Consider the following 26,704-nt stretch of genomic DNA (forward strand, 5'->3'; position numbering starts at 1 on the left):
CTACTGTGCCCAGCATAGTAGTATACCTCTATAAAATCACAAAATGAGACAGAGAATTTATCTGAAACAATCTTTTAGAAAAACAACTTGACAACCCTCAGCTAATTCCAAATCAACGTGAATAATGGATGACCGCACAGTTTAGTAGACATAACTCACCACAGGAGTGTGTGCTTGCGGGGATTCAACACTAACTGACATATTACAACACCTATAAAACATGTGCTCTGGCCCTTCTCTCTTCTTGGTTATTTGATGGTCTATTTTGTATGTCACATGATGAGAGATGACAGGCCATCTTTGCCCTGGTATTACCTATTGGACTGTAAAGTAACAAGATTCTGGTCATTAAACAATGTGGTAGGCCTGTGAGGTGAGGCTGTTAGCAAATAGCCCTTATTTGAATTTCACAGCCTGGAGTGAATCATGAGATGTAGCCTGAGTGCTAGACCCATTTGTGCTATCATTCAAACTCCTTATCATAAAACATGTTTGGTTTGACAAGAGCATATGGGACCTGGCTATATTGAAGCTAGAGGAAGAAAAAACAGAAGTTTGAAGGAGAGGAAGAACAAGAACACCCACCAAAAAGCTAGTGGTTTAGTGGTTACAGTAGTACCATGAACCAAGCTACATAGAGAAACAGACTACAAGAGCACTTTGCAGAGGACAGTACAAAAGCCATCTCTACTTTCATACAGCCATCTGATAAAATAACCCAAAGCAAATATACCAGTATTGTTAAAGGGACTTTTGTCATCTCATACTGTGTACAATGTGATCCACATGGACCTGTAGTGATGGTACAGCAGTTTGCAACTCCTATAGTAAATGCCTCTTTCCTATGACTTCTACAGTAACTCTGAAAGTTCACACGATTATTCCTCTTCAGCGGCTTCCTCAAACTCCACCAGGGCTGCGTGTCGGTTGGCCTGGGATCCCTCTTTGAAAAACACCTTCTTGATAACTCCAGCTTTAGGTGCTCGGATGGTGTGCTGCAGAGAGCGAGAGAACACAGTCTGAGGACCCACAGTTCATTTACAGCACAATGTAAGTGGCTACAGGGTTCGAAAAGTCAAAGTGAGCGAGTGTGTGTGGGTTGGGAGTGGACTCCTTAGTGTAGGAAATGACAAGCTCACCTCCATTTTCATGGCATTCATCACCATCAAGGCATCTCCCATTTGCACAGTGTCACCTGCCTTCACCAGCACCTAGAGGAAGAGGAGATTAAATTAAGAACCTTACCTATAGATTATAAAATGGCCCTGTTAATGTTAGGACAGTTGTCTCAATGTCTGTTTTTCCACAACTGACTTATCAATTGGCACGTCTGAACGATGCACCCCATGTCATCAATAGGGAGGTACAGATTAAATAATCTGCTGAGTGAGCTAATATCCCATGAATCAGAATGCCTGAGTGCTTACTGACCATCTCGCAGGAAATCATATCCCAGAGCAACGTATTCAAGATCATCTGTCAGAGTGGCTGGGTCAGCTTTTATAGACAGAAATAATGGTGGTGAGAGAAAAAAAAAGAGATGATCCATAATGTATTACCTTCTCAATGGTCCCGGTCATGGGTGCCACAGCTCCTCCCTGTGCTCCTGTGCTCACACCAGCCAGGAACTTGGGCACTGGAATGCTCACCTCTGCGCTGCCCTCCTGATGGGGAGAAGAGGATGGGTTAGAAGACCTGAGAAGGAAAGTGACAGTGTTCTAGAGCAGGGTCCTGGGGCCCGACCTGGGTGCACGTTTTGATTTTTGCCCTAGCACTATACAGCCGATTCAAATAACCAACTCATCAAGTTTTGATTATTTGAATCAGCTGTGTTAGTGCTTAGGCAAAAACCAAAACGTGCTTCCAGGGGGCCCCAGGACCGAGTTTGAGAAACCCACTACAGACCCTGCTGTAGTGGAGCGAGACTCACCATAGAGAAGAGGTGTACTGTGTTATCAAGGATGACCAGTTTGGGCCGGGACTTCACCCCGTTGACAGAGCAGTGCAGGAATGATGTCTGTCCCTCTGTCTCCACCTCCCCTGACACCTGGAACACTTCCCCTCCAATCTGATGAAGGGGACAAGACACATCAATTGTAAATCATGTGCCACAGAACTTTAGACATGTATGGCAATTTTTACAACACACACAGAACATGTACCTCCATAGAATAAGTCCCATCTGAATTGTATGTAACCGTTACTTCCACTTCTGCAGAGAGAAAAAAAAACAAGTTGTGTGTGAAGTCTTTCCTCTGCCACTTGATAAATGGACTCATGCATTTTCTATAAAAAGGAAAATCTATGATATGTCCCATTCTAAAGATTTATTTGTATGACAAAATATGAATAACAGTGGAAAGGACTTATACATTTCATGTGACAAGTAAACAAAAAGCAGATTTAAAGCTCTTAAAGTACTTTTCTCTGTATTAAAATAAATATTCTCAGCAAAAGTGAAACATGAGGATGGTAGTGACTAATGATGTCATATGGACTGCTGAAAGTTCAACTATAGTGAGGAGATGGGCTTGCTTATAGACTGGGAGGAATCAGACACACTAATTAATCAATGTCATTACCACATTATTTAAAAACAGTCATTAGAATAAGGTCTAGGAGGACAGACTTGGGCTCCTCATCAACATGAAGATTGACTTAGCATTTCAATCAAACCAGGTTCTACTGGCTGCTTTCTCTATGACAGTGGTCACCAACTAGACGATCTGCAAACATTTCTGAAAAAAACAACAACGATAAAGCCTTGCGTTACTACTATTTTTTTGACTCGCATTGTTGGCAGTAAGTTCACCCGATTCAGCTGCCCTGTGCACCGGGTAGGCAAAGTATCCCCATTTATAACCATTTTCATGTCTGAAGGTACCAACTCTGCCTTCTGGCAGTCCCAGAGAGCAAATCAAGTGCACTATATGCCTTCCGCTGGCCAATTGGTTGGATGGCTCAGAATACCATGTCTGCAGTAATGTAGCAGGTGTAAAAGAAAGCCTACTACGAGATTTAAAAACGTTTAAAACCATGACTAGAGAGAGACTGTCAACGAATACAGCAAAGAGCTGCTGGTTTTGAGTGACTGCATGGTTTAAGTTTACTCGGCACTGGCAACACTTTATTCAACACTTTTATAAGGAATCAAATATGCGTTCTTCCTACTTCCACTCACGCTACAACCAGCACTGCAGCTGTAATGAATGAGTAGGAACATGTATCGATAGGTTTGTTTTATTATTAGTGGCTTGGGTCTTTTTTAATAGAGGAACTTTCTCTGTTCATAGGAGTAACAACATGATTGTGTAATAGTGCAAACTCGAGTTTCGCCATCAGCTGGAAGACAGTGTCCCTTTTTGGTCAGTGTCAGCAGAGAAAAGGGAGAGCGGAGGGACATTGAGAGGCGGACCCTCAGTCTGCTGCGCTTTCCCTTCACAGACTGATGATGGCACCATCAGCCCAGTAAAATAAAATGTATGCTCACTCAGCTGTGCCTAACAAGTAATACAACAACTGATCTATTACCGGTGTGATCATACTGTCTACATCAAATTTTGAAATATATATATATTTTTAAATGGTCTGAACAACAATGCACTGGCAGGGCAATTCAAGCACAGCCAATATGTGGTGAGAATGTATTGGGCCTATAGCCTACTGCAGGGTTCCCCAAATTTGGCCCGCGAGTGGTTTTATTTGTCCCTCCAAGTTCTGAGAATGTATTTATTTATTTTGCATGAGACTAAAAACGCCAGGAAATCAGCTCTAAGTGATATTAATTTTGTAAATAGGTTCCCATGTAGTCACACATAATAAGAGAGACACATGATCGTATACAAATGTAAGCAAGGTTTGAGAAATGATCATGTTTTAGTCAAATATATTTGTTTGGGCATCTTGCGTTCAATTTGCAGTCTACAAATTATTTGTAATTCTGATCCAGCCCCCCGACCATCCGCTCAATAATTATTATTTTTTTAAATGTCCCGCGGCTGAATCTACAGTAGTTGATGATGATCCCTAGCCTACTGCAAACCTCAATGCTACAATACTGACTTCAATAGGATAATGTTGCATAGGCTTACGCTTTTTATGTCATGAACAAAAAAAAAATCAGTCTATGAAGGAGGAGGTGAAGGAGGTTCGGACTCACTAGTTTCACCCAGCTGGAGGGTCATATTCCTACTGTATAGGATGTTCACCCTCCGGCCGTTACTGCAGGCAAAAGGAGAGAAGGGATCTGCGATGGGAGAAAAGAACAGAATTTAGGATCTCCTCCAACAGTTGCATAAATCTAATCAGAGTTTATTAGTCACATGCACATGGTCGCAGATTTACTGTAATTGCAGGGTTCAGTGCAATTCTTAAGCTCCAACAATACAGGTCAGAGATGTGAGTGAAACAATAATACCAAGTAAAATAGAAGTAATATATATATATATATATATGAGGCCAGGTCATCTGATGGAGCACTCAATCACTCCTTCTAGGTCAAAATGTAGCCCTTACACAGCCTGGAGGTATGTTGGGTCAATGTCCTGTTGAAAAACAAATGAGCACAAACCAGATGGAATGGCGGATCGCTGCAGAAGGCTGTGGTAGCCATGCTGGTTGAATTCTAAATAAAATGTCAGACAGTGTCACCAGCAAAGCACCCGCACACAATCACACCATCTACTCCATGCTTCATGGTGGGAACCACGCATCAAATCAAATTTTATTTGTCACATGCGCCGAATACAACAGGTGTAGACCTTAGTGAAATGCTTACTTACAAGTCCTTAACCAACAATGCAGTTAAGAATATACCACAAAAAAAAAGTAAGATAATAATTAAAGAGCAGTAGTAAATAACAATAGCGGGGCAATACACAGGGGGTTCGGGTACAATGTGCAGGGGCACCGGTTAGTTGAGGTAACATGTAGGTAGAGTTATTAAAGTGACTATGTACAGATAATAGAGTAGCATCAGCGTAGAAGAGGGTGGGGGCAATGCAAATAGTCTGGGTAGCCATTTGATTAGCTGTTCAGGAGTCTTATGGCTTGGGTGTAGAAGCTGTTTAGAAGCCTTTTGGACATAGAATTGGCACTCCGGTACCGCTTACCGTGCGGTAGCAGAGAGAACAGTCTATGACAAGGGTGGCTTGATTCTGACACCGCCTGGTATAGAGGTCCTGGATGGCAGGAAGCTTGGCCCCAGTGATGTACTGGGCCGTAGGCACTACCCTCTGTAGTGCCTTGCAGTTGGAGGCCGAGCATTTGCCATAACAGGCAGTGATGCAACCCTTCAGGATGCTCTAGATGGTGCAGCTGTAAAATCTTTTGAGGATCTGAGGACCCATGCCAAATCTTTTTAGTCTCCTGAGGGGGAATAGGTTTTGTCGTGCCCTCTTCATGACTGTCTTGGACCATGTTAGTTTGTTGATGATGTGAACGCCAAAGAACTTGAAGATCTCAATCTGTTCCACTGCAGCCCCGTCGATGAGAATGGGGCGTGCTCATTCCTCCTTTCTCTGTAGTTCACAATCATCTCCTTTGTCTTGATCACGTTGAGGGAGAGGTTGTTGTCCTGGTACCACACGGTCAGGTCTCAGACCTCCTCCGTATTGACCGTCTCATCGTTGTGTTTAGTGTTTAGGTGTTTAGTCCCAGGGTCCTTAGCTTAGTGATGAGCTTTGAGGGCACTATGGTGTTGAACGCTGAGTTATAGTCAATGAATAGCATTCGCACATAGGTGTTCCTTTTATCCAGGTGGGAAAGTGCAGTGTGGAGTGCAATAGAGATTGCATCATCTGTGGATCTGTTGGTGTGGTATGCAAATTGCTGGTGCGTCATGCAAAATGTTAACTAGCAGGATGGAAGGCAAAGACAGATTAGCCACTTGTCACCTGATCCTCACAAGGCACCCTGATCTTTTTACACAAAATCTCAGTTTCCTTCTCCAGCGAATGAAGGTGATCTGGGCTGGTCAGGTGTCTGTCGTATATCCCTCCCATCCGACTCATAGAAGAAAAACTCAGTCTAATCTGAGGGGAATAATCACAATTCTGATGTCCAGAAGCTCTTTTTGGTGATGAGACAGTAGCAGCAACATTATGTACAAAACAAGTTAAACAATGAAAAAGAAATATTTAAAAAAAAAATAGCATGGTTGGTTAAGAGCCGATAAGACGGCAGCCATCCCCTCATGAACATGCGGAGATCATCCGTTCACCTACTCTGTGTCTCACAAAGACACCGCGGTTAGAACCAAAAACCTCAAAGTTGGACAGATATCTACCAGTCTAATGTCCATTGCTCATGTTTCTTGGCCAAAGAAAGTCTCCTCTTATTATTATTTGTGTCCTTTGGAAGTGGTTTCTTTGCAGCAATTTGACCAAGAAGGCCTGATTGACACAATCTCCTCTGAACAGTTGATGATGTCTCTGTTACTTGAACTCTGAAACATTTATTTGGGCTGATATTTCTGGAGGCTGGTAACTCTAATGAACGTATCCTCTGCAGCAGAGGTAACTATGGATCTTCCTTTCCATTGGCGGTCCTCATGAGAGCCAGTTTCATCATAGCGCTTAATGATATGGTTTTTGCAACTGCACCTGGAGAAACGTTAAACGTTCTTGAAATGTTCCAGATTGACTGACGTTCATGTCTTAAAGTAATGGTGGACTGTCATTTTTCTTTGATTATTTGAGCTGTTCTTGCCATAATATGGACTTGGTCTTTTACCAAATAGGGTCATCTTCTATATACCACTCAAACTTTGTCACAAGACAACTGATTGCCTCAAGCATATTAAGGAAAGAAATTCAATAAGACACACCTGTTCATTGAAATGCAATCCAGGTGACTACCTCATCAAGCTGGTTGAGAGAATGCCAAGATTGTGCCAAGCTGTAATCAAGGCAAAGGGTGGCTACTTTGAAGAATCTCAAATACATTTTGATTTGTTTAACACTATTGGTTACTACATGATTCCATGTGTGTCATTTAATAGCTTTGATGTCTTCACTATTCTTCAATGTAGAAAATAGTTTAAAAAATAAAGAAAAACCCTTGAATGAGTAGATGTGTCTAAACTTTTGACTGGTACTGTATAACGTACAGTTGGAAGTTTATATACACTTAGGTTGGAGTCATTAAAACTTGTTTTTCAACCACTCCACAAATTTCTACTTTGTGCATGACAAGTCATTTTTCCAACAATTGTTAACAGACAGATTATTTCACTGTATCATAATTCCAGTGGGTCAGAAGTTTACATACACTAAGTTGACTGTGCCTTTAAACAGCTTGGGAAATTCCAGAAAATTATGTCATGGCTTTAGAAGCTTCTGATAGGCTAATTGACATTTCATTCAATAGGAGGTGTATCTGTGGATGTATTTCAAGGCCTACCTTCAAACTCAGTGCCTCTTTGCTTGACATCATGGGAAAATCAAAAGACATCAGCCAAGACCTCAGAAAATAAATTGTAGACCTCCATAAGTCTGGTTCATCCTTGGGAGCAATTTCCAAATGCCTGAAGGTACCAAGTTCATCTGTACAAACAATAGTACGCAAGTAAAACACCATGGGACCACGCAGCCATCATACCGCTCAGGAAGGAGACGCATTCTGTCTCCTAAAGATGAACGTACTTTGGTGTGAAAAGTGCCAATCAATCCCAGAACAGCAGCAAAGGACCTTGTGAAGATGCTAGAGGAAACAGGTACAAAAGTATCTATATCCACAGTAAGACAAGTCCTATATCGACATAACCTGAAAAGGTCGCTCAGCAAGGAAGAAGCCACTGCTCCAAAACTGCCATTAAAAAAGCCAGACTACGGTTTGCAACTGCACATTGGGACCAAGATTGTACTTTTGGAGAAAGTCCTCTGGTCTGATGAAACAAAAATAGAACTGTTTGGCCATAATGACCATCGTTATGTTTAGAGGAAAAAGGGGGAGGCTTACAAGTCAAAGAACACCATCCCAACCGTGAAGCACAGGGTTGGCAGCATCATTTTGTGGGGGTGCTAAGCTGCAGGCTGGACGGGTGCACTTCACAAAATAGTTGGCATCATGATGAAAGGAAATTATGTGGACATAAACAACATCTCAAGACAGTCAGGAAGTTAAAGCTTAGTCGCAAATGGGTCTTCCAAATGGACAATGACTAAAAGCAGACTTCCAAAGGTGTGGCAAAATGGCTTAAGGACAACAAAGTCAAGGTATTGAAGTGGCCATCACAAAGCCCTGACCTCATTCCTATTGAAAATTTGTGGGCAGAACTGAAAAAGCATGTGCGAGCAAGGAGGCCTACGAACCTGACTCAGTTACACCAGCTCTGTCAGGAGGAATGGGCCAAAATTCACCCAACTTATTGTGGGAAGCTTGTGGAAGGCTACATGAAACGTTGGACCCAAGTTAAACAATTTATAGGCAATGCTACCAAATACTAATTGAGTGTATTGTAAACTTCTGACCCATTGGGAATGTGACGAAATAAATAAAATCTGAAATAAATCATTCTCTACTATTGTTCTGAGATATCACATTCTTAAAATGAAGTGGTGATCCTAACTGACCTAAAACAGGGAATTTTTACTAGGATTAAATGTCAGGAATTGTGAAAAACTGAGTTTAAATGTATTTGGCTGAGGTATGTAAATGTCCGACATCAACTGTACGGATATATGCATGCAAGCACACACTATGCAAAAGTATGTGGACAACCCAAATTAGTGGATTCAGCTATTTCAGCCACACCTGTTGCTGACAGGTGTATAACATCTCCATAGACAAACATTTGCAGTAGAATGGCCTTACTGAAGAGCTCGGTGACATTCAACGTGGCACTGTCATAGGATGCAACCTTTCCAACAAGTCAGTTTGTCAAACTGTACAACTCCGGTCTACTGTAAGGGCTGTTATTGTGAAGTGTAAACATCTAGGAGCAACAACGGCACAGCCACAAAGTGGTAGGCCACACAAGCTCACAAAATGGGACCGCCAAGTGCTGAAGCACGTAAAAATTGTCTGTCCTTGGTTGCAAACACTCACTATCGAGTTCCAAACTGACTCTGGGAGCAACGTCAGCATAATAACTGTTTGTCGGGAGCTTCATGAAATGGGTCTCCATGGCCGAGTAGCTGCACACAAGCCTAAGATCACCATACACAATGCCAAGCGTCGGCTGGAGTGGTGTAAAGCTTTCCGCTATTGGACTCCAGAGCAGTGGAAACATGTTTTTTTGAATCACGCTTCACCATCTGGAATTCTGACGGACAAATCTGGGTTTGGCCGATGCCAGGAGAATGCTACCTTTTTTTAAATAGATATATTGTTACCTTTATTTAACTAGGCAAGTCAGTTAAGAACAAATTCTTATTTTCAATGACGGCCTAGGAACAGTGGGTTAACTGCCTGTTCAGGGGCAGAACGACAGATTTGTACCTTGTCAGCTCGGGGATTTGAACTTGCAACCTTCTGGTTACTAGTCCAACGCTCTAACCACTAGGCTACCCTGCCCCAAAACATAGTGTCAACTGTAAAGCTTGGAGGAGGAATAATGGTCTGGGGCTGTTTTTCATGGCTCGGGCTAGGCACCTTAGTTCCAATGAAGGGAAATCTTAACGCTACAGTATACAATGACATCCTAGACGATTTTGTGCTTCCAACTGTTTCCTGTTTCAGCATGACAATGACCCTGTGCACAAAGTGAAGACCATACAGAAATGGTTTATCAAGATCGGTGTGGAAGAACTTGACTGGCCTGCACAGAGACAATTTTGGTCATGTAGTGTAGTTCTCAGTGACCTGTAGAGACAGGCCTGTTGTTGTTCCTCACCGTTGGACTTGTCTCTGAAGGTCTGAGTGCTGGCCCTCTCCTTAAGGAGCAGGCCCAGGGCAGCCTGACACAGTGTGGCCCTGGAGGGAGGGATGGGTTTAGGGAACAGCTGCTCATAGTGCTGGGGGATGAAGCTGGTGGTCACATTCCCCGCCTCAAACTCTGGATGCCCAGACAGACTCAGCAAGAAGTCAATGTTGGTGTTGAGTCCTACAATCTGCCGGGATCAGTGGTCAAAGGTCAAGCAAAAGCCTCTGACAGAAACAGAAATGGGATGTGTCCAGTGTGTATATAATGCTCTTACGTTGTACTGGCGTAGACAGTATCTGAGCTTCTTCAGAGCAGCAGATCGGTCTTCTCCCCACACCACCAGTTTAGCGATCATGGGGTCATAGTGGGCTGACACTTCATCTCCTGAGAACACAGACAGGTACATCATCACTGTGGTTAAGAGTTCTGTTTGACAGTCTAGTGTAAAATAGGTGTAAGTAGTTACAGGTAAGCTGGGTGTACTGTACCTTCCCTGACGCCCGTCTCGATGCGTGTGTATTCGTCTGCCGGGGGTGTAGACAGATGAAGGAGGGGTCCTGCCCCAGGGAGGAAGTCATTGTTGGGGTCCTCAGCGTATATCCTGGCCTCAAATGAATGGCCCATCAGTTCGATCTCCTCCTGCAGGAGGGGCAGCCTCTCACCTGCAGCCACCTGAGAGCCAAATAGTTTATAGTTGACTCAGTTTGTCGTCTCTCTCCTGTTGTGGCTGTCCCCCCCACACACACACACACACACACACACACACAAAGCCTCGGCCTGTCACTCAAGCAACACAGTTCCTCCTCCTCGCAGGTTAGATTCACTATACATTTGCATGCTGTTCTGTTAGGACAAATGCAGTCAGATTGATCCAAAAGAGGAACGATGCTGCTTTCCACGATGCTGCTTTCCACTGATTTTTAATATACACTGAGTGTGCAAAACATTTAGAACACTTGCTCTTTCCATGACAGACTGACCAGGTGAAAGCTATGATCCCTTATTGATGTCACTCGTTAAATCCACTTCAGGGGAGGAGACAGGTTAAAGAAGGATTTTTGAAGACTTATGCCAGTATCCCTGTGGAATGCTTTTGACACATTGTAGAGTCCATGCCCCGACAAATTGAGGCTGTTCTGAGGACAAAATATTAGTTTGCATTGTATGAACATTTGGTAATGGCTGGGGTGAATTATCACATTGATGGTTAGCTTATCTTTAGGACTGCTGTGTGATGGCATTACTGCTCTGTAATCTAATGTGGTAATCTTGTGGCTAGCTATCACTACCGCTGTGCTGCGTAACCTCAGAGAGAAAGCCAATGTTATTAATTATCTACTGTACCTCTGAATACTTACAGTGGTGGCCAGGCTACATCATGCTCCCTCAGTGTGTTGTTAATGTTTTGTACATTCAGTGTAAATAATTATATTACTATGATTCCAATAATTCACCCAAGTGTATTGATCTAGATCACAAATCGAAAATAAAAAAGATTGCTATAAGATTTTCTGTCTATATCGTGGAGCCCTACATCAGGGTGGAGCTTTAACAAATTGTTCATTTAATCTTTATGCAGATTAAAATCCATAATCTCTGGGATTATGAGGCCTTCTAGAGGAGCTCATAAATACACTCAACGCTGAGTCTACGAAAAATTAGAAAGGTGTTCCTAATATTGAGTTGCACCCACTTTTGCCCTCAGAACAGCTTCAATTCGTCAGGACATGGGCTCTACAAGGTGTTGAAAGCGTTCCACAGGGATGCTGGCCCATGTTGACTCCAATGCTGCCCACAGTTGTGTCAAGTTGGCTGGATGTCTTTTGGGTGGTGGACCATTCTTGATACACATGGGAAACTTTTGAGCGTGAAAAAACAACCAGCTTGCAGTTCTTGACAAACTCACACCGGTGCGCCTGGCACCTACTACCATACCCCGATCAAAGGCACTTTAGTCTTTTGTTTTGCCCATTCACCCTCTGAATGGCACATAAGATATGGGTTTTAACTGTCTCAAGGCTTAAAAATCCTTCCTTAACCTGTCTCCTCCCCTTCATCAACACTGATTGAAGTGGATTTAACGAGTGACATCAACAAGGGATCATGGCTTTCACCTGGTCAGTCTGTGTCATGGAAAGAGCAGGTGTTATTCATGTTTTGTACACCCAGTCTATTACAACACATCAATGTCCCCAACCTCCTCTTTCTGAAGGCATCCCTCTTTCCATCTTACCCTGAGCTGCCACTCCACCAGGTCAGTTCCAGTGATCATCTCAGACACAGGGTGCTCCACCTGCAGACGTGTGTTCATCTCCATGAAGTAGAAGTTGTGCTGTGCATCCATGATGAACTCCACAGTGCCTGCATAGAATCAGGGACATACTATAAATGTGGTTGTCACACCGGTGCACAGGGTAGTCCAAAGGATGGGAAAGCATCTATTTAAAACATTACAACAACAGTTTTCATAACCCTCTAGTGAGTGAGTGTTCAAAGCAACAATGTTTGAGGTCCATTCTCTGCCCACCTGCTCCCACATAGTTGACGGCTTTGGCTGCTCTCACCGCTGCCTCTCCCAGTTTCCACCTCACCTCCTCGCTTATACCAGGCTACAAAGCACAGGTGCAAACACAAACAAAAAATAATTACACTTGCATGGCCTAGGTTGTGCAAACCACAGTGCAGTCAAGTCTCCTATTCAGCATTTACACAGGAAACCAAGACATGTTACTTTAGAGCTGAGAGCAAAAATCTAATGTTATTGGTTGCATGTATATATTTTGCTGACGTTATCGCGGGTCTGGTGAAATGCAGCTAGCCTAGTGGTTAGAGCATTGGGCCAGTAACCGAAAGGTTGCTAGATCGCATCCCGAGCTGACACGGTAACAAGGAAGTTAACCCACTGTTCCTTGGTAGGCCATCATTGTAAAGAAGAATTTGTTCTTAACAAACTTACCAACCGTAGTTAAATAAATAAAATGCTTATGATTCTAGCTCCAACAGTGCAGTAATACCTAACAATACACAAATCCCAAAAAGGAATTAAGAAATATGAGAATGAGCTAGAGGCCGACCAATTAAATCGGAATGGACGATTAATTAGGGCCGATTTCAAGGTGTCATAACAATCGGAAATTGGTAATTTTTTGTTTTTAACACCTTTACACCTTAACACCTTCACCTTTTTAACACCTTCACTAGTTATAACTACACATGGTTGATGATATTACTAGTTTATCTAGCGTGTCCTGCGTTGCATATAATCGATGCAGTGCGCATTTGCGAAAAAGGACCGTCGTTGATCCAACGTGTACCTAACCATAAACACCAATGCCTTTCTTAACATCAATACACAGAACTATATATTTTTTAAACCTGCATATTTAGCTAAAAGAAATCCAGGTTAGCAAGCAATATTAACCAGGTGAAATTGTGTCCCTTCTCTTGTGTTCATTGCACACAGAGTCAAGGTATATGCAACAGTTCGGGCCACCTGGCTCATTGCGAACTAATTTGCCAGAATGTTACGTAATCATGACATAACATTGAAGGTTGTGCAATGTAACAGGAATATTTAGACTTAGGGATGCCACCCGTTAGATAAAATACGGAACTGTTCCGTATTTCACTGAAAGAATAAACATCTTGTTTTCGAGATGATAGTTTCCGGATTCGACCATATTAATGACCTACGGCTCGCATTTCTGTGTGTTATTATGTTATAATTAAGTCTATGATTTGATAGAGCAGTTTGAATGAGCAATGGTAGGCACCAGGAGGCTCATAAGCATTAATTCAAACAGCACGTTCGTGTGTTTTGCCAGCAGCTCTGCTGTTTTATGACTTCAAGCCTATCAACTCCCGAGAATAGACGAGTGTAACGATGTGATGTGAAATGGCTAGCTAGTTAGCGAGGTGCGCGCTGATAGCGTTTCAAACATCACTCACTCTGAGACTTGGAGTGGTTGTTCCCCTTGCTCTGCATGGGTAACGCTGTTTCGAGGGTAGCTGTTGTCATTGTGTTCCTGGTTCGAGCCCAGGTAGGAGCGAGGTGAGGTACGGACACTATACTGTTACACTGGCAATACTAAAGTGCCTATAAGAACATCCAATAGTCAAAGGTATATGAAATACAAATGGTATAGAGAGAAATAGTCCTAATAATAACTACAACCTAAAACTTCTTACCTGGGAATATTGAAGACTCATGTTAAAAGGAACCACCAGCTCTCATATATTCTCATGTTCTGAGCTTTTAGCTTTCTTACATGGCACATATTGCACTTTTACTTTCTTCTCCAACACTTTGTTTTTGCATTATTTAAACCAAATTGAACATGTTTCATTATTTATTTGAGGCTAAATTGATTTTATTGATGTATTATATTAAGTTAAAATAAGTGTTGATTCAGTATTGTTGTAATTGTCGTTATTACAAATACATTTTAAAAATCTGCCGATTAATCGGTATCAGCTTTTTTTGTCCTCCAATAATCGGTACCGGCGTTGAAAAATAATAAATCGGTCGACCTCTAGAATGAGCAGTGTCAGTGTCCGGAATATAAATATACACAGTGCTCTCTCCATGGCAGAATGGCCAGGTGAAAGCTATGATCCCTCACCTGTTAAATCCACTTCAATCAGTGTAGATGAAGGGGAGGTGTCAGGTTAAAGATGGATTTTTGAGACATGGATTGTGTATACGTGCATTCAGAGGGTGAATGGGCAAGACAAAATATTTAAATGCCTTTGAAAAGGGTATGGTAGTACTGTAGGTGCTAGGCGCACCAGTTTGACAGTTTGAGTGTGTTTTTCATGATCATCAGTTTCCTGTGTGTATCAAGAATGGTCCACCACCCAAAGAACATCCAGCCAACTTGACACAACTGTGGGAAGCATTGGAGTCAACATGGGCCAGAATCCCTGTGGAACGCTTTCAACACTTTGTAGCGTCCATGCCCCGACAAATTGGGGCTGTTCCGAGGGCAATATTAGCAAGGTGTTCCTAATGTTTTGTACACTCAGTGTATATGTATATATGATGGTGTGTATAGACATTGTGGACAGTATATTAATAGAAAAGGTGTGTACTGCAGTAGTTATATAGGATTAACTTTGACTATAATACAGTATGAAATGGGTAAAACAGTATGTAACATTATAAAAAAATACCAGTGTCGAAGTAGTCTAAGGTGCAAGGCAGAGTACCGGGTGGTAGCCGGCTAGTAACAGTGACTAAAGTTCAGGGCAGGGTACTGGGCGGAGTCCGTTACCCTGCACTTACCCCTGGTGCTTCCTCAATGATCTTCTGGTGCCTTCTCTGCACGCTGCAGTCCCTCTCAAACAGGTAGACAGCATTTCCATGCTGGTCCCCAAAGACCTGGACCTCCACATGTCTGGTCAGGGAAGGAATCTGGTCACACAACATCTAAACAAGGGTACTGTCTGAATCTCCAAAACAAATAGATAGAGTCTTCTACATACCTGGGGTCCTCTACAAATTTCTCCACAAGCATGACGTCATCGTTGAAGGACTTGCGAGCCTCTCGTCTCGCAGACTCAAGCTGCTCATGGAAATCTTCAGCGGTGTGTGAAATGCGCATTCCCTAGATAAACCAATCAGAACCATAGGAGCCTTGAAATACTAACCACACTATCATTTCATGAAACAATCATTTTGGTTTGGACATTGAGAGGTTCAAAACCGAATTTAGAATATCTTACTTACTTTACCACCCCCGCCACGCACAGCCTTTATCATCACTGGGTAGCCGATCCTGACAGCCTCAGCTTGGAGCTTCTCATCTGATTGGTCGTCTCCGTGGTAACCCTCGATGATAGGAACACCCGCAGCTGACATAATGTATTTTGATGTACTAGGAAAAAGAAAAGGAGTAGATTTAAGATTTAACTTTTTAATAACCCTTATTCAGATCAGACTTACAACAAACAAAACTGAAAAGTGACTTGAAAAGAGAGGAGTCATTTAACTATACCTTTTGATACCCATATCTCTGATGGCAGATGATGGAGGACCAATGAAAATGATACCCTCCTGTTTGCACGCCTCAGCAAACTCTGTGTTCTCTGACAGGAAGCCATATCCCGGATGGACAGCCTATAACAAAAACACAATTACAAACATCAACTTATTCTTCAGTGATAGCTGGTATGGTGACTTTGAGAAACAGTGGATTGTCATAATAAATTAGAATTAAAAATATACTACAAATACAATACTGCACTTGACATACATGTGATCCAGATCTCTTGGCAACCTCCAAGACTTTCTCCATTGACAAGTAACTCTGCTGGGATGCAGCTGGCCCAATGTTATAGGCCTCATCTGCCTAAGGAATATGAGAGAAACTTCATCAATACAGTTGCATCTACAAACATAACACTGAGGGGTCAAAGTTGACAGCCTTGACATACCATGGCCACATGCATGGAATGACGGTCTGCATCACTGTATACTGCCACAGAGCGCACACCCATCTTCTTTGCTGTTCGCATCACACGGCAGGCAATCTCTCCTCTGTTGGCAATGAGTACTTTCTCTATCCTGCCTTGCCCTAAAGGAAAAGAGACCTGATCTATGAGTGATGTAACAATTTAGTAAATTAAACTCAGCAAAAGAAAAAGAAACGTCCCTTTTTCAAGACCTTGTCTTTCAAAGATAATTAGTAAAAACCATAAACAATTAATAAACATGCACCTGTGAACAGTCATTAAGACTAACAGCTTACAGACGGTAGGCAATTAAGGTCACAGTTATGAAAACTTAGAGGACTCTAAAGAGGCCTTTCTACTGACAAAACACCTAAAACAAAGATGCCCAGGGTCCCTACCCATCTGCGCGGACGTGCCTTAGGCGTGCTGCAAGGAGGCATGAGGACTGCAGATATGGCCAGGGCAATAAATGGCAATGTCCATACTGTGAGACGCCCAAGACAGTGCTACAGGGAGACAGGACGAACAGGTGATCGTCCTCGCAGTGGCAGACCACGTGTAACAACACCTGCACAGGATCGGTACATCCGAATGCCACACCTGCGGGACAGTTACAGGATGGCAACAACAACTGCCCGAGTTACACCAGGAACGCACAATCCCTCCATCAGTTCTCAGACTGTCTGCAATAGACAAAGAGAGGCTGGACTGAGAGAGGCTGGACTGAGAGAGGCTGGACTGAGAGAGGCTGGACTGAGAGAGGCTGGACTGAGAGAGGCTGGACTGAGAGTTCGTAGGCCTGTTGTAAGGGAGGTCCTCACCAGACATCACCGGCAACAACGTCGCTTATGGGCACAAACTCACCGTCGCTGGACCAGACAGGACTGGCAAAAAGTGCTTTTCACTGACGAGTCACGGTTTTGTCTCACCAGGGGTGATGGTCGGATTTGCGTTTATCGTCGAAGGAATGAGCGTTACACAGAGGCCTGTACTCTGGAGCGGGATCGATTTGGAGGTGGATGGTCCATCATGGTCTGGGGTGGTGTGTCACAGCATCATCGGACTGAGCTTGTTGTCATAGCAGGCAATCTCAACGCTGTGCGTTACAGGGAAGACATCCTCCTCCCTCATGTGGTACGCTTCCTTCAGGCTCATTCTGACATGACCCTGCAGCATGACAATGCCACCAGCCATACTGCTCGTTCTGTGCGTGATTTCCTTCAAGACAGGAATGTCAGTGTTCTGCCATGGCCAGTGAAGAGCCCGGATCTCAATCCCATTGACCACGTCTGGGACCTGTTGGATCGGAGAGTGAGGGTTAGGGCCATTCCCCCCAGAAATGTCCGGAAACTTGCAGGTGCCTTGTTGGAAGAGTGGGGTAACATCTCACAGCAAGAACTGGCAAATCTGGTGCAGTCCATGAGATGCACTGCAGTACTTAATGCAGCTGGTGGCCACACCAGATACTGACTGTTACTTTTGACCCCCCCCCCCCCCTTGTTCAGGGACACATTATTCCATTTCTGTTAGTCACATGTCTGTGGAACTTGTTCAGTTTATGTCTCAATTGTTGAATCCTGTTATGTCCATACAAATATTTACACATTAGGTTTGCTGAAAATAAAACACAGTTGACAGTGAGAGGGCATTTTCTTTTTTTTGCTAAGTTTACAATGCTTGCTCTGCAGTTCAATCTTGATGGAGAGTAATAACTTGAAAAAGAGACCATATTAAAGTCAGCACTTCTGTGAATATTATTGTCCCATGTTACTTACCAACTGAGGCAAACCGTACTGATCCTTTGGTCCATATACATTTCCTAAGATAAGACAATCACAGGTCATTGTAGGACACAGACCTTGGTTGGACAGGTCATGTCAAGAGAGCACCTACAGTAGTTTCAGCCGTTTACATGAATGAATGGCTTTCAAGGGCATACATGCTAATTGTACCATGTACCACAGTGCAGGTGGCTGCCTTCACAGCTGGCTAATACTCGAATGCATAATGACCATTGCTCAAAGATAATGACTATTATCTAACTAGCTAGCTAGCTGATATATATGCATTAACTTAACTGCCCATTGCTTTGGAAACAAAACATTTCACCATTCAAATTGTTTAGATAGCTGGTTTGTTAGCTGTTATGCTAAGTTAGTTACCTTTATTTAACCTTGCACAAAATCGGTGCATATTAAAAAATAATGTTAACTACGTTAGTAATGTTGAAATACACGACACAAGATAGTGACTTAGTCGTTTTGGCTATATAATATTAACGTTACTTGTTTAACACTAAGATGATAACTACAATATTCTGCACGTTCGACTTGCTGTCTAGCGACGCTAGCTAGTTAGCCAGCTGGCCAACTGCCTAGACAAAAAGCTATAAACATTTTTATTTTCTTCTTAGCAGTTCATTTATTTTGAATAGATAACTTGCAGTAATAGTAAACATAACATACGACAAGCATTATCGACTTACTGTTGAAATATTCTTAGACCCTGTAGGGTTTGAACTTTCAGGACAGCAAACATGTCTGCTGTCTAACAAACTGTCCAGTAGCAGCCGAATGAGGAAATGATAAGCGTTTGTCTTTATGAAATCGATTATTTTGATTTACCAATTAAGCCTTAGCTAGTTACGATACTGTATTTTATAATAAGTATTATCAACTAGAGTTGATCGGTGGAACTGCTATTCTATGAAATTATAAAATGCTCTAGTTTGGTGAAAATAACAACAAATGCAGTGATGTCAAAAATGAAGTTCCATTTGCTAAGACTGTCTCTCTTGGGTACCCGTGAGATGATCAACCAATAGAAAAAGTCGAGACGGAGGTGGGGTCTCTGCGTTTCCGTTAGTTACCACAGCCACAAAGTAAAATCGGTCTATATGTTAAAAATGTACGAAAACCAACATTTACTTTTTGGTCTTAATTTAAGGTAAGGGTTAGGCATAATGTTAGCAGTGTGGTTGGGATTAGGTTAAAAATCAAGAAGATAAATTGTAGAAATAGACGAGGTTTGTGGCGTGTTTTATCTAGTGTCAACCGGTTCTCTGGACTGGCTGTGCTTTGCGGGGTCCTTGAGTGTTCCTACACTATTGAAGTTGAAATGTAAAATGGTTATGGTTAGTGTTTAAGGTCGGGAAATACTAAGGATCACGAATAGCGCTAACCCTCAGGAGAGGTCGCAGAGAGGTTCAAGACCGAATTAACAATGTCTTACAGAATGATATGTTTTTGGGCAGTGTGTTTTTATAAAAAGGCATATACATGCATTTGATGATAATGTATTTCAATCCAGCTGGATAAAGCCACACGGGAATGTATGCACTCTTCAAACCAGAATATAATCTCCAAGCATCAAAATTCTAATTGCTAAAATAAAGCCACATTATTCAGACCATATTTGCTGATTGTGATTGAAAATTTACACAGAGCTTTCCTATAAGTGTTAACCACATTCACATATTTTTTACTGTAATAAATGTTATTTATATTTTCTTTGCAGAAATATTTGATATTTAAAAACAACAATAGTGTATAATTGAGCAATGGATAAAAAAACATTTAGGAAATACAAAACATGGCTATAAAAAGTGTTCATGTTTTTTCAGATCCTGTCATAGCCAGCTTGTCTGTGGTGGTCCCGGATTATCAGGAAGGACAGGACAGCAATCAGCAAGAGCCCCACAACCGTGGCACCAAAAATAATGGGAATGATCTTCTTGATGAAATCAGCCCTGCACTCAACCTCTGAAATGTCATAAGGGGGACATTAGAAAACAACATCTGGATCTTAGCACTTTGAATAATTGTTTTTGATGGGCTGAAAGGACAAAACATTACATTTACAATGTTACATTTCAAAGCATTAAACCATATACAACGTTACAGTAAAATCATAAATAAAATAGTTTTGTAAATCGTGAACAGAAAGGCCCCAGTTAAAGTGACCTACCCTCTCCAAAATTCCCATTGGTGAGTTTGAAAGCTTGGAACTGAAGAGACACAATCTTCACACGAAGGTTCTCAGACAGATGAAACTCGGTCTGAGAGAAGCACTTGAGGCTGCGGCCAGCGGCAGTTGGGAACAGCTTCTCATTTTCTATTACCCCAGAATAGTTCTTAATTCCTAATTGTGGAGGAATAAGATCAGCCTTGTTTTTCTGACAATGGCATCTGTAGAAAAAGATATATGCATTTGTTTAACACCATGTGTCTATTTTGTGAGATGATAATGGTTTACTTACCTTTGCCTGGTGCCAAATTACCTGTGATCTTTGACACATAGGTCAGGTTCCCTTCCTGTGGGTAGACAAATACTTAAGTGTTTATTGAAAGCCAAACATGCAAATCATCATGCAAATGTATTTGAATGAGTATGCTTCTACTCAGAGCCATGTATAATCTATGACTCTGCTTCTGCTCATTATGGAAAAGTCAACCTGTGAATTCACAGCCATTATCTCAGTACGAGTCAGAAAGATATGGGGCTAAAAAAGGTTTTCCATATAAAATGTGGTCATACGTGTCAGACATGAGAAAATGGAGGTTTCTGAATTTGTACCTTTTCAAAGGTGAGATTCAGATCGCCTCCCTTTCCTAGAAAAGCCAGGGAGAGAACTGACTCCTTTTCAGCACATCTACCAGTAGTCTTGGTGGTGGTAGGGTCTAAGTTGAAATAGGAAGGTTTCTGGGGAAAAAAGCATCAACGTAGCATTGGATTGGAAAAGGACAAAAACAATAGCAAACGAGTGATGTTGTAGGATTTACAGCTACTTATATAATATTAATCTGTAGCATTTTTTTGTGACTGTTGTCTATTTTTCACAGTTTGGTAGCAACCCACATGAGATCTCACCCCTGACAAAGAAGTGCTGAAATGTACTAAACAAAAAGTGCTGAGAAAGTGACTGCCCCTACCTTCTTCTCAATAACTACGTACTCAACTCCCATGGAGAGTTTGATGCACGACGTGCCTGTAGGGTCTTTCAGCACATAGTTCCCGGTGACAGGAACAGTCTCTTTGGGCTGAAGGACAGGCCTCTGTGGTAGGTTGGCCTGTTCAGTGGGCTTAGGATCCAATGCAGCAGTCATGAGGCTGTTTCCTGTAAAGGGGTATGCAGTGAAGTGTAAAGTGAAACAGTTTGCAGAAACCACAAGACAACATTCATAAGCACCCTTTGGTTTCAGATGCTTCTTTTTTTTAAACTTTTTTTTTAAACAATAAACCTAAATAAGCTATTCTAACAACTTGTTTGGTATTACTACATGTGTTGAAGTGGTCATGATTATGTTTTTAAAATGTCATGAAGTTTACGAGCAATGTTTTACACTCTTAGAAAAAAGGGTTCCAAAAAGGTTATTCGGCTGTCCCAATAGGAGAACCCTTTTTGTTTCCAGGTAGAACCCTTCTGGGTTCCATGTAGAACCCTCTATGGAAAGGGTTTTTACATGGAAACCGAAAGGGTTCCGACTGGAACCTATAAGGACAGCTGAATAACCCTTTTAGGTTCTAGCACCTTTTTTTCTAAGAGTGCACTCAACAGAGCACTGTTATAGAGTACCAGTGTTATCATCTCAGAATCAAAATCAGATTCAAATGACCTATATTATTCTGTTTGCAAATTAACGATTCCATACTTCGTGGTTAACTGCATTGCAGCATTGCCTAGTTTCAATTTATATCAGACTACCACTAACACTGAATAGATTAAACATTATTAGACATTATTAGATAAAGGTGCATGTAACTCACCCATTATGATCACAACCAGTAGAAAAAGTATTGTTTCACGATGCATGTTGTTGCTGAGTTTGTCTGTCTTCTTGTGCGTTCAGTTAGGTGTTTGTCACCAAATGTGGGTTGTGAGATGTGATGTGGTGAATTCCACTCCAGAAGACCAAAATGTTTTGCTCAAGTGATGAGCTCATTCAAGGGGAGGGGCAAAGAGTGTTTAATTTTTAAATTATTTAATTGGCTGATGGACAGTATATGATGTAACTAACTGCACCTTGTGCTGTTGCAGGTCAGATATGTTCTGTTTTGTGTCTACTCAACTCTTTAGCCTGAAGCTAGCTTTACTAGGCCCATCTCCCAGCTATCCAAAGAGGTCCATCAGCCACTACTTGGGCTACAAGACCTCTTTTTGCCAACTGGCTTTCCCGACTCATCACGACTGGACCACCGACGTGACTCGCCCAATGGGGTTTTTATCAACTGGCTCTGCCATCGCGTCGTCCCCTGAAATCCCATCCGCTAGCATGCTAGCCGGGGCCTGCTAGCTGTTAGCTTAAGAGGCCCACCGGGCAAATAATTTGGCCACTATACCTATTCTGCAATTTGCCTGGTTTACCACATGGAGCCCTGCTGATCCGTCTGCCAATGCAATAGCACGAGGGGGCCACAACAGACTATTCCGGCGCGACGTCCCTCCAAAGCCCTACTGTTAGATTCCTAGCCCCGGCCCGCAAGCCGCCTGAAGCCACTCACTGGACTCCTATGATTACTCAGCTACGCATGCCTCTCACTAATGTCAATATGCCTTGTCCATTGCTGTTTTGGTTAGTATTTATTGCCTTATTTCACTGTAGAGCCTCTAGCCCTGCTCAATACACCTTATTTAACACTTTAGTTCCACCTACCACACATGCGGTGACATCACCTGGTTTAAATGATATTTCTAGGGAGAATATCTCTTTCATCGTCAATCTATGCACAGGTTTACCCTCACTGTATCCACATCCTACCATACCTTTGTCTGTACAACGCATTACCGGGGGCAAACTACCTGCCCTCCAGGACACCTACACCACCCGATGTCACAGGAAGGCCATAAAGATCATCAAGGACAACAACCACCCGAGCCACTGCATGTTCACACCATCATATCATCCAGAAGGCGAGGTCAGTACAGGTGCATCAAAGCAGGGACCGAGAGACCGATAAAAAGCTTCTATCTCAAGGCCATCAGACTGTTAAACAGCCACCACTAACATTGAGTGGCTGCTGCCAACATACTGACTCAACTCCAGCCACTTTAATAATGGAAAAATTGATGTTGAAAAATGTATCACTAGCCACTTTAAACAATTCCACTTAATATAATGTTTACATACCCTACATTACTCATCTCATATGTATATACTGTACTCTATACAATCTACTGCATCTTGCCATCTTTATGTAATACATGTATCACTAGCCACTTTAAACAATGCCACTTTTATATGTTTACATACCCTACATTACTCATCTCATATGTATATACTGCACTTGATACCATCTACTGCATCTTGCCTATGCCGTTCTGTACCATCACTCATTCATATATCTTTATGTACATATTCTTCATCCCTTTACACTTGTGTGTATAAGGTGGTTGTTGTGAAATTGTTAGGTTAGATTACTCGTTGGTTATTACTGTATTGTCGGAACTAGAAGCACAAGCATTTCGCTACACTCGCATTAACATCTGCTAACCATGCGTATGTGAAGAATAAAATTTGATTTGATTTGATTCACATTATGCCTTGAATCTATTCTACCGTGCCCAGAAATCTGCTCCTTTTACTCTCTGTTTTGAACGCACTAGACGACCAGTACTTTTAGCCTTTAGCCGTACCCTTATCCTACTCCTCCTCTATTCCTCTGGTGATGTGGAGGTTAATCCAGGCCCTGCAGTGCTTAGCTTCACTCCCATTCCCCAGGCGCTATCATGTGCTTACTTCTGTAACCGTAAAAGCCTTGGTTTCATGCATGTTAACATTAGAAGCCTCCTCCCAAAGTTTGTTTTATTCACTGCCCAAGCACACTCTGCCAGCCCAGAGGTCCTAGCCGTGTCTGAATCCTGGCTCAGGAAGACCACCTGAAACCCTGAAATTTCCATCCCTAACTATAACATTTTCCAACAAGATAGAACTGCCAAAGGGGGCGGTGTTGGAATCTACTGCAGAGATAGCCTACCATCCAGATCTGTACCCAAACAATTCGAGCTTCTACTTTTAAAATCCGCCTTTCCAGAAACAAGTCTCTTACCGTTGCCGCTTGCTATAGACCACCCTCTGTCCCAGCTGTGCCCTGGACACCATATGTGAACTGATTGCCCCCCATATTTCTTCAGAGCTAGTGCTGCTAGGTGACCTAAACTGGGACATGCTTAACACCCCAGCCATCCTACAATCTAAGCTTGATGCCCTCAATCTCTCACAAATTATCAAATCTGTAAACACGGGCACCCTCATAGATATCATCCTCACCAACCTGCCCTCCAAATACACCTCTGCTGTTTTCAACCAAGATCTCAGCGACCACTGCCTAATTGCCTGCATCCATAATGGGTCTGCGGTCAAACGACCACCCCTCATCACATTCAAATGCTCCCTAAAACACTTCCGCGAGCAGGCCTTCTTAATCGACCGTGCGCCTCACGGCATAACACGGTGCCTGCCCGGTCCACCTCTCTCCACGGTAAGCACGGGGAGTTGGCTCGGGTCTCCTACCTGACTTAGCCACACTCCCCGTGTGCCCCCCAAGACATTTTTGGGACTGCCTCTCATCTCTGTTGCGCTGCCGTGCCAACTCCTCAAAATGCCACCACTCTGCTTTGGCTGCCTCCAAGTTATTCTTTATCAGGCTGGCGATATTCCCCAGCCTGTGCCCAGGGTCCCTTGCCGTCCAGAATCTCCTCCCATGTCCAGGAGTCTTGAGATTTCTGCCACTGCCCGTTACCACGCTGCTTGGTCCTTGGTTGGTGGGTGATTCTGTAACAGTCTTCTTCCTCCTCTGACGAGGAGTAGTAGGAAGGATCGGAGGACCAATGATCAGGGTGGTAAGTGTTCATGATACTTTTAATAGAACACAGAAAAATACAAAATAACAATGTGAAATAACAAAAACCGAAACAGTTCCGTGTGGAAGACACAGAAAGTAATCACCCACAAATCAAGGGTGAAAACAGGCTGCCTAAGTATGGTTCTCAATCAGGGACAACGATTGACAGCTGCCTCTGATTGAGAACAATACCAGGCCAAACACAGAAATACCAACTCATAGAAAAACAAACATAGACAACCCACCCAATTCACGCCCTGACCATACTAAAACAAAGACATAACAAAAAAACTAAGGTCAGAACGTGACAACAGCCTTGGTTTCTCAAATGATTGCCTCACCTGGTTCACCAACTACTTCTCTGATAGAGTTCAGTGTCAAATCAGAGGGCCTGTTGTCCAGACCTCTTACAGTCTCTATTGGTGTGCCACAGGGTTCAATTCTCGGGCTGACTCTCTTCTCTGTATACATCAATGATGTCGCTCTCGCTGCTGGTGATTCTCTGATCCACCTCTACGCAGACGACACCATTCTGTATACTTCTGGCTCTTCTTTGGACACTGTGTTAACTAACTTCCAGACGAGCTTCAATGCCATACAACTCTCCTTCCATGGCCTATTTATTGCCTTACCTCCCTTGTCTTACCTCATTTGCACTCACTGTATATAGGTTTTTCTTTTTCTACCTTATTATTCACTGTATGTTTGTTTATTCCATGTGTAACTCTGTGTTGTTGTATGTGTCGAACGGCTGTGCTTTATCTTGGCCAGGTTGCAGTTGTAAATGAGAACTTGTTCTCAAATAGCCTACCTGGTTAAATAAAGGTGAAATAATGTTTTTTTTATTACCTAAAAACATAGCCTAAATGTTCATTTAAAGGTCAAATGTTGAATCAGAGCGGACTGGTACCAGAAATCGTCTCTGGTATTTCTGAAGAAAAACCCGGTAAATTTCTTTCCTTGAGGCCCACATTATTAGCCAGATAATGATAATTTTGTGCAACCCCCTCAAAATAGACAGGCCCACTAGGTCAAAAAGGAACCAGCCCATCTAGTCTGTTGAATCATATTTTTTATGATAATTACTTGTTTGCATTAGCCAGGAGTAAAATATGTTAGCCTCTAAATTGAAAATATGTTTTACATTGGTTAATCAAAGATTGCATTTGTATTATTATTCATATTATTATTGCACAAGAGTTGTAGTTGGTTTCTGGGAATGGCTGAGCTCGAGAAATCAAACTGTGCGTAGGCAGGCATTGGAGGCAATCGGGGTCAAAGGTAGAGAGGGACAAAGTATCTCCTAAAATACACAGTACTGCAGCAGTGTCAATGCAGGTCAGGCTTAACTCTGCATTGACAAACTGACAATCATTTTTGGAAAGTGTCTGGTTAGGCGTGATATTTATCCATCCAAAGTCTTTATTGTGGTAGAGAGGTTGTCTTATTCCCTCCCCATTTACATCTAAATAGCAGAGACCTTTATTATTGTATTACCGTATGACACCCACTTAAAACTAAACTAATATTTATGTTTACTTTAGG

At 42.4% G+C, this 26,704-nt stretch overlaps 2 protein-coding genes across 2 annotated transcripts; both read right to left on the reverse strand.

Moving 5' to 3' along the window:
• Positions 1 to 56: 56 nt before the first annotated feature.
• LOC135556383 (methylcrotonoyl-CoA carboxylase subunit alpha, mitochondrial-like) lies at positions 57 to 19,200 on the reverse strand. The gene is made up of 19 exons (XM_064989549.1): positions 18,804 to 19,200; positions 18,094 to 18,137; positions 16,301 to 16,440; positions 16,120 to 16,215; positions 15,862 to 15,983; positions 15,594 to 15,741; positions 15,350 to 15,471; positions 15,150 to 15,261; positions 12,393 to 12,474; positions 12,099 to 12,226; positions 10,354 to 10,537; positions 10,140 to 10,249; positions 9,836 to 10,052; positions 4,160 to 4,246; positions 2,163 to 2,212; positions 1,931 to 2,068; positions 1,560 to 1,664; positions 1,140 to 1,211; positions 57 to 995 (listed from the first exon to the last, which is right to left on the reverse strand). Exons 1-19 carry the CDS (start codon positions 18,854 to 18,856, stop codon positions 879 to 881), a joined length of 2,127 nt encoding a protein of 708 aa, XP_064845621.1. The 5' UTR covers positions 18,857 to 19,200; the 3' UTR covers positions 57 to 878.
• A 358-nt stretch (positions 19,201 to 19,558) lies between these two features.
• On the reverse strand, positions 19,559 to 22,224 carry LOC135556385 (lysosome-associated membrane glycoprotein 3-like). Its single transcript, XM_064989550.1, has 6 exons — positions 22,085 to 22,224; positions 21,250 to 21,434; positions 20,894 to 21,019; positions 20,577 to 20,631; positions 20,285 to 20,458; positions 19,559 to 20,079 (listed from the first exon to the last, which is right to left on the reverse strand). The coding sequence occupies exons 1-6, from the start codon at positions 22,128 to 22,130 to the stop codon at positions 19,937 to 19,939; spliced, it is 729 nt and encodes a 242-aa protein (XP_064845622.1). The 5' UTR covers positions 22,131 to 22,224; the 3' UTR covers positions 19,559 to 19,936.
• Between the last annotated feature and the right edge of the window lie 4,480 nt (positions 22,225 to 26,704).

This window comes from Oncorhynchus masou, chromosome 15 (assembly GCF_036934945.1).
Source record: "Oncorhynchus masou masou isolate Uvic2021 chromosome 15, UVic_Omas_1.1, whole genome shotgun sequence".
In the NCBI taxonomy this organism is placed as follows: domain Eukaryota; kingdom Metazoa; phylum Chordata; class Actinopteri; order Salmoniformes; family Salmonidae; genus Oncorhynchus; species Oncorhynchus masou.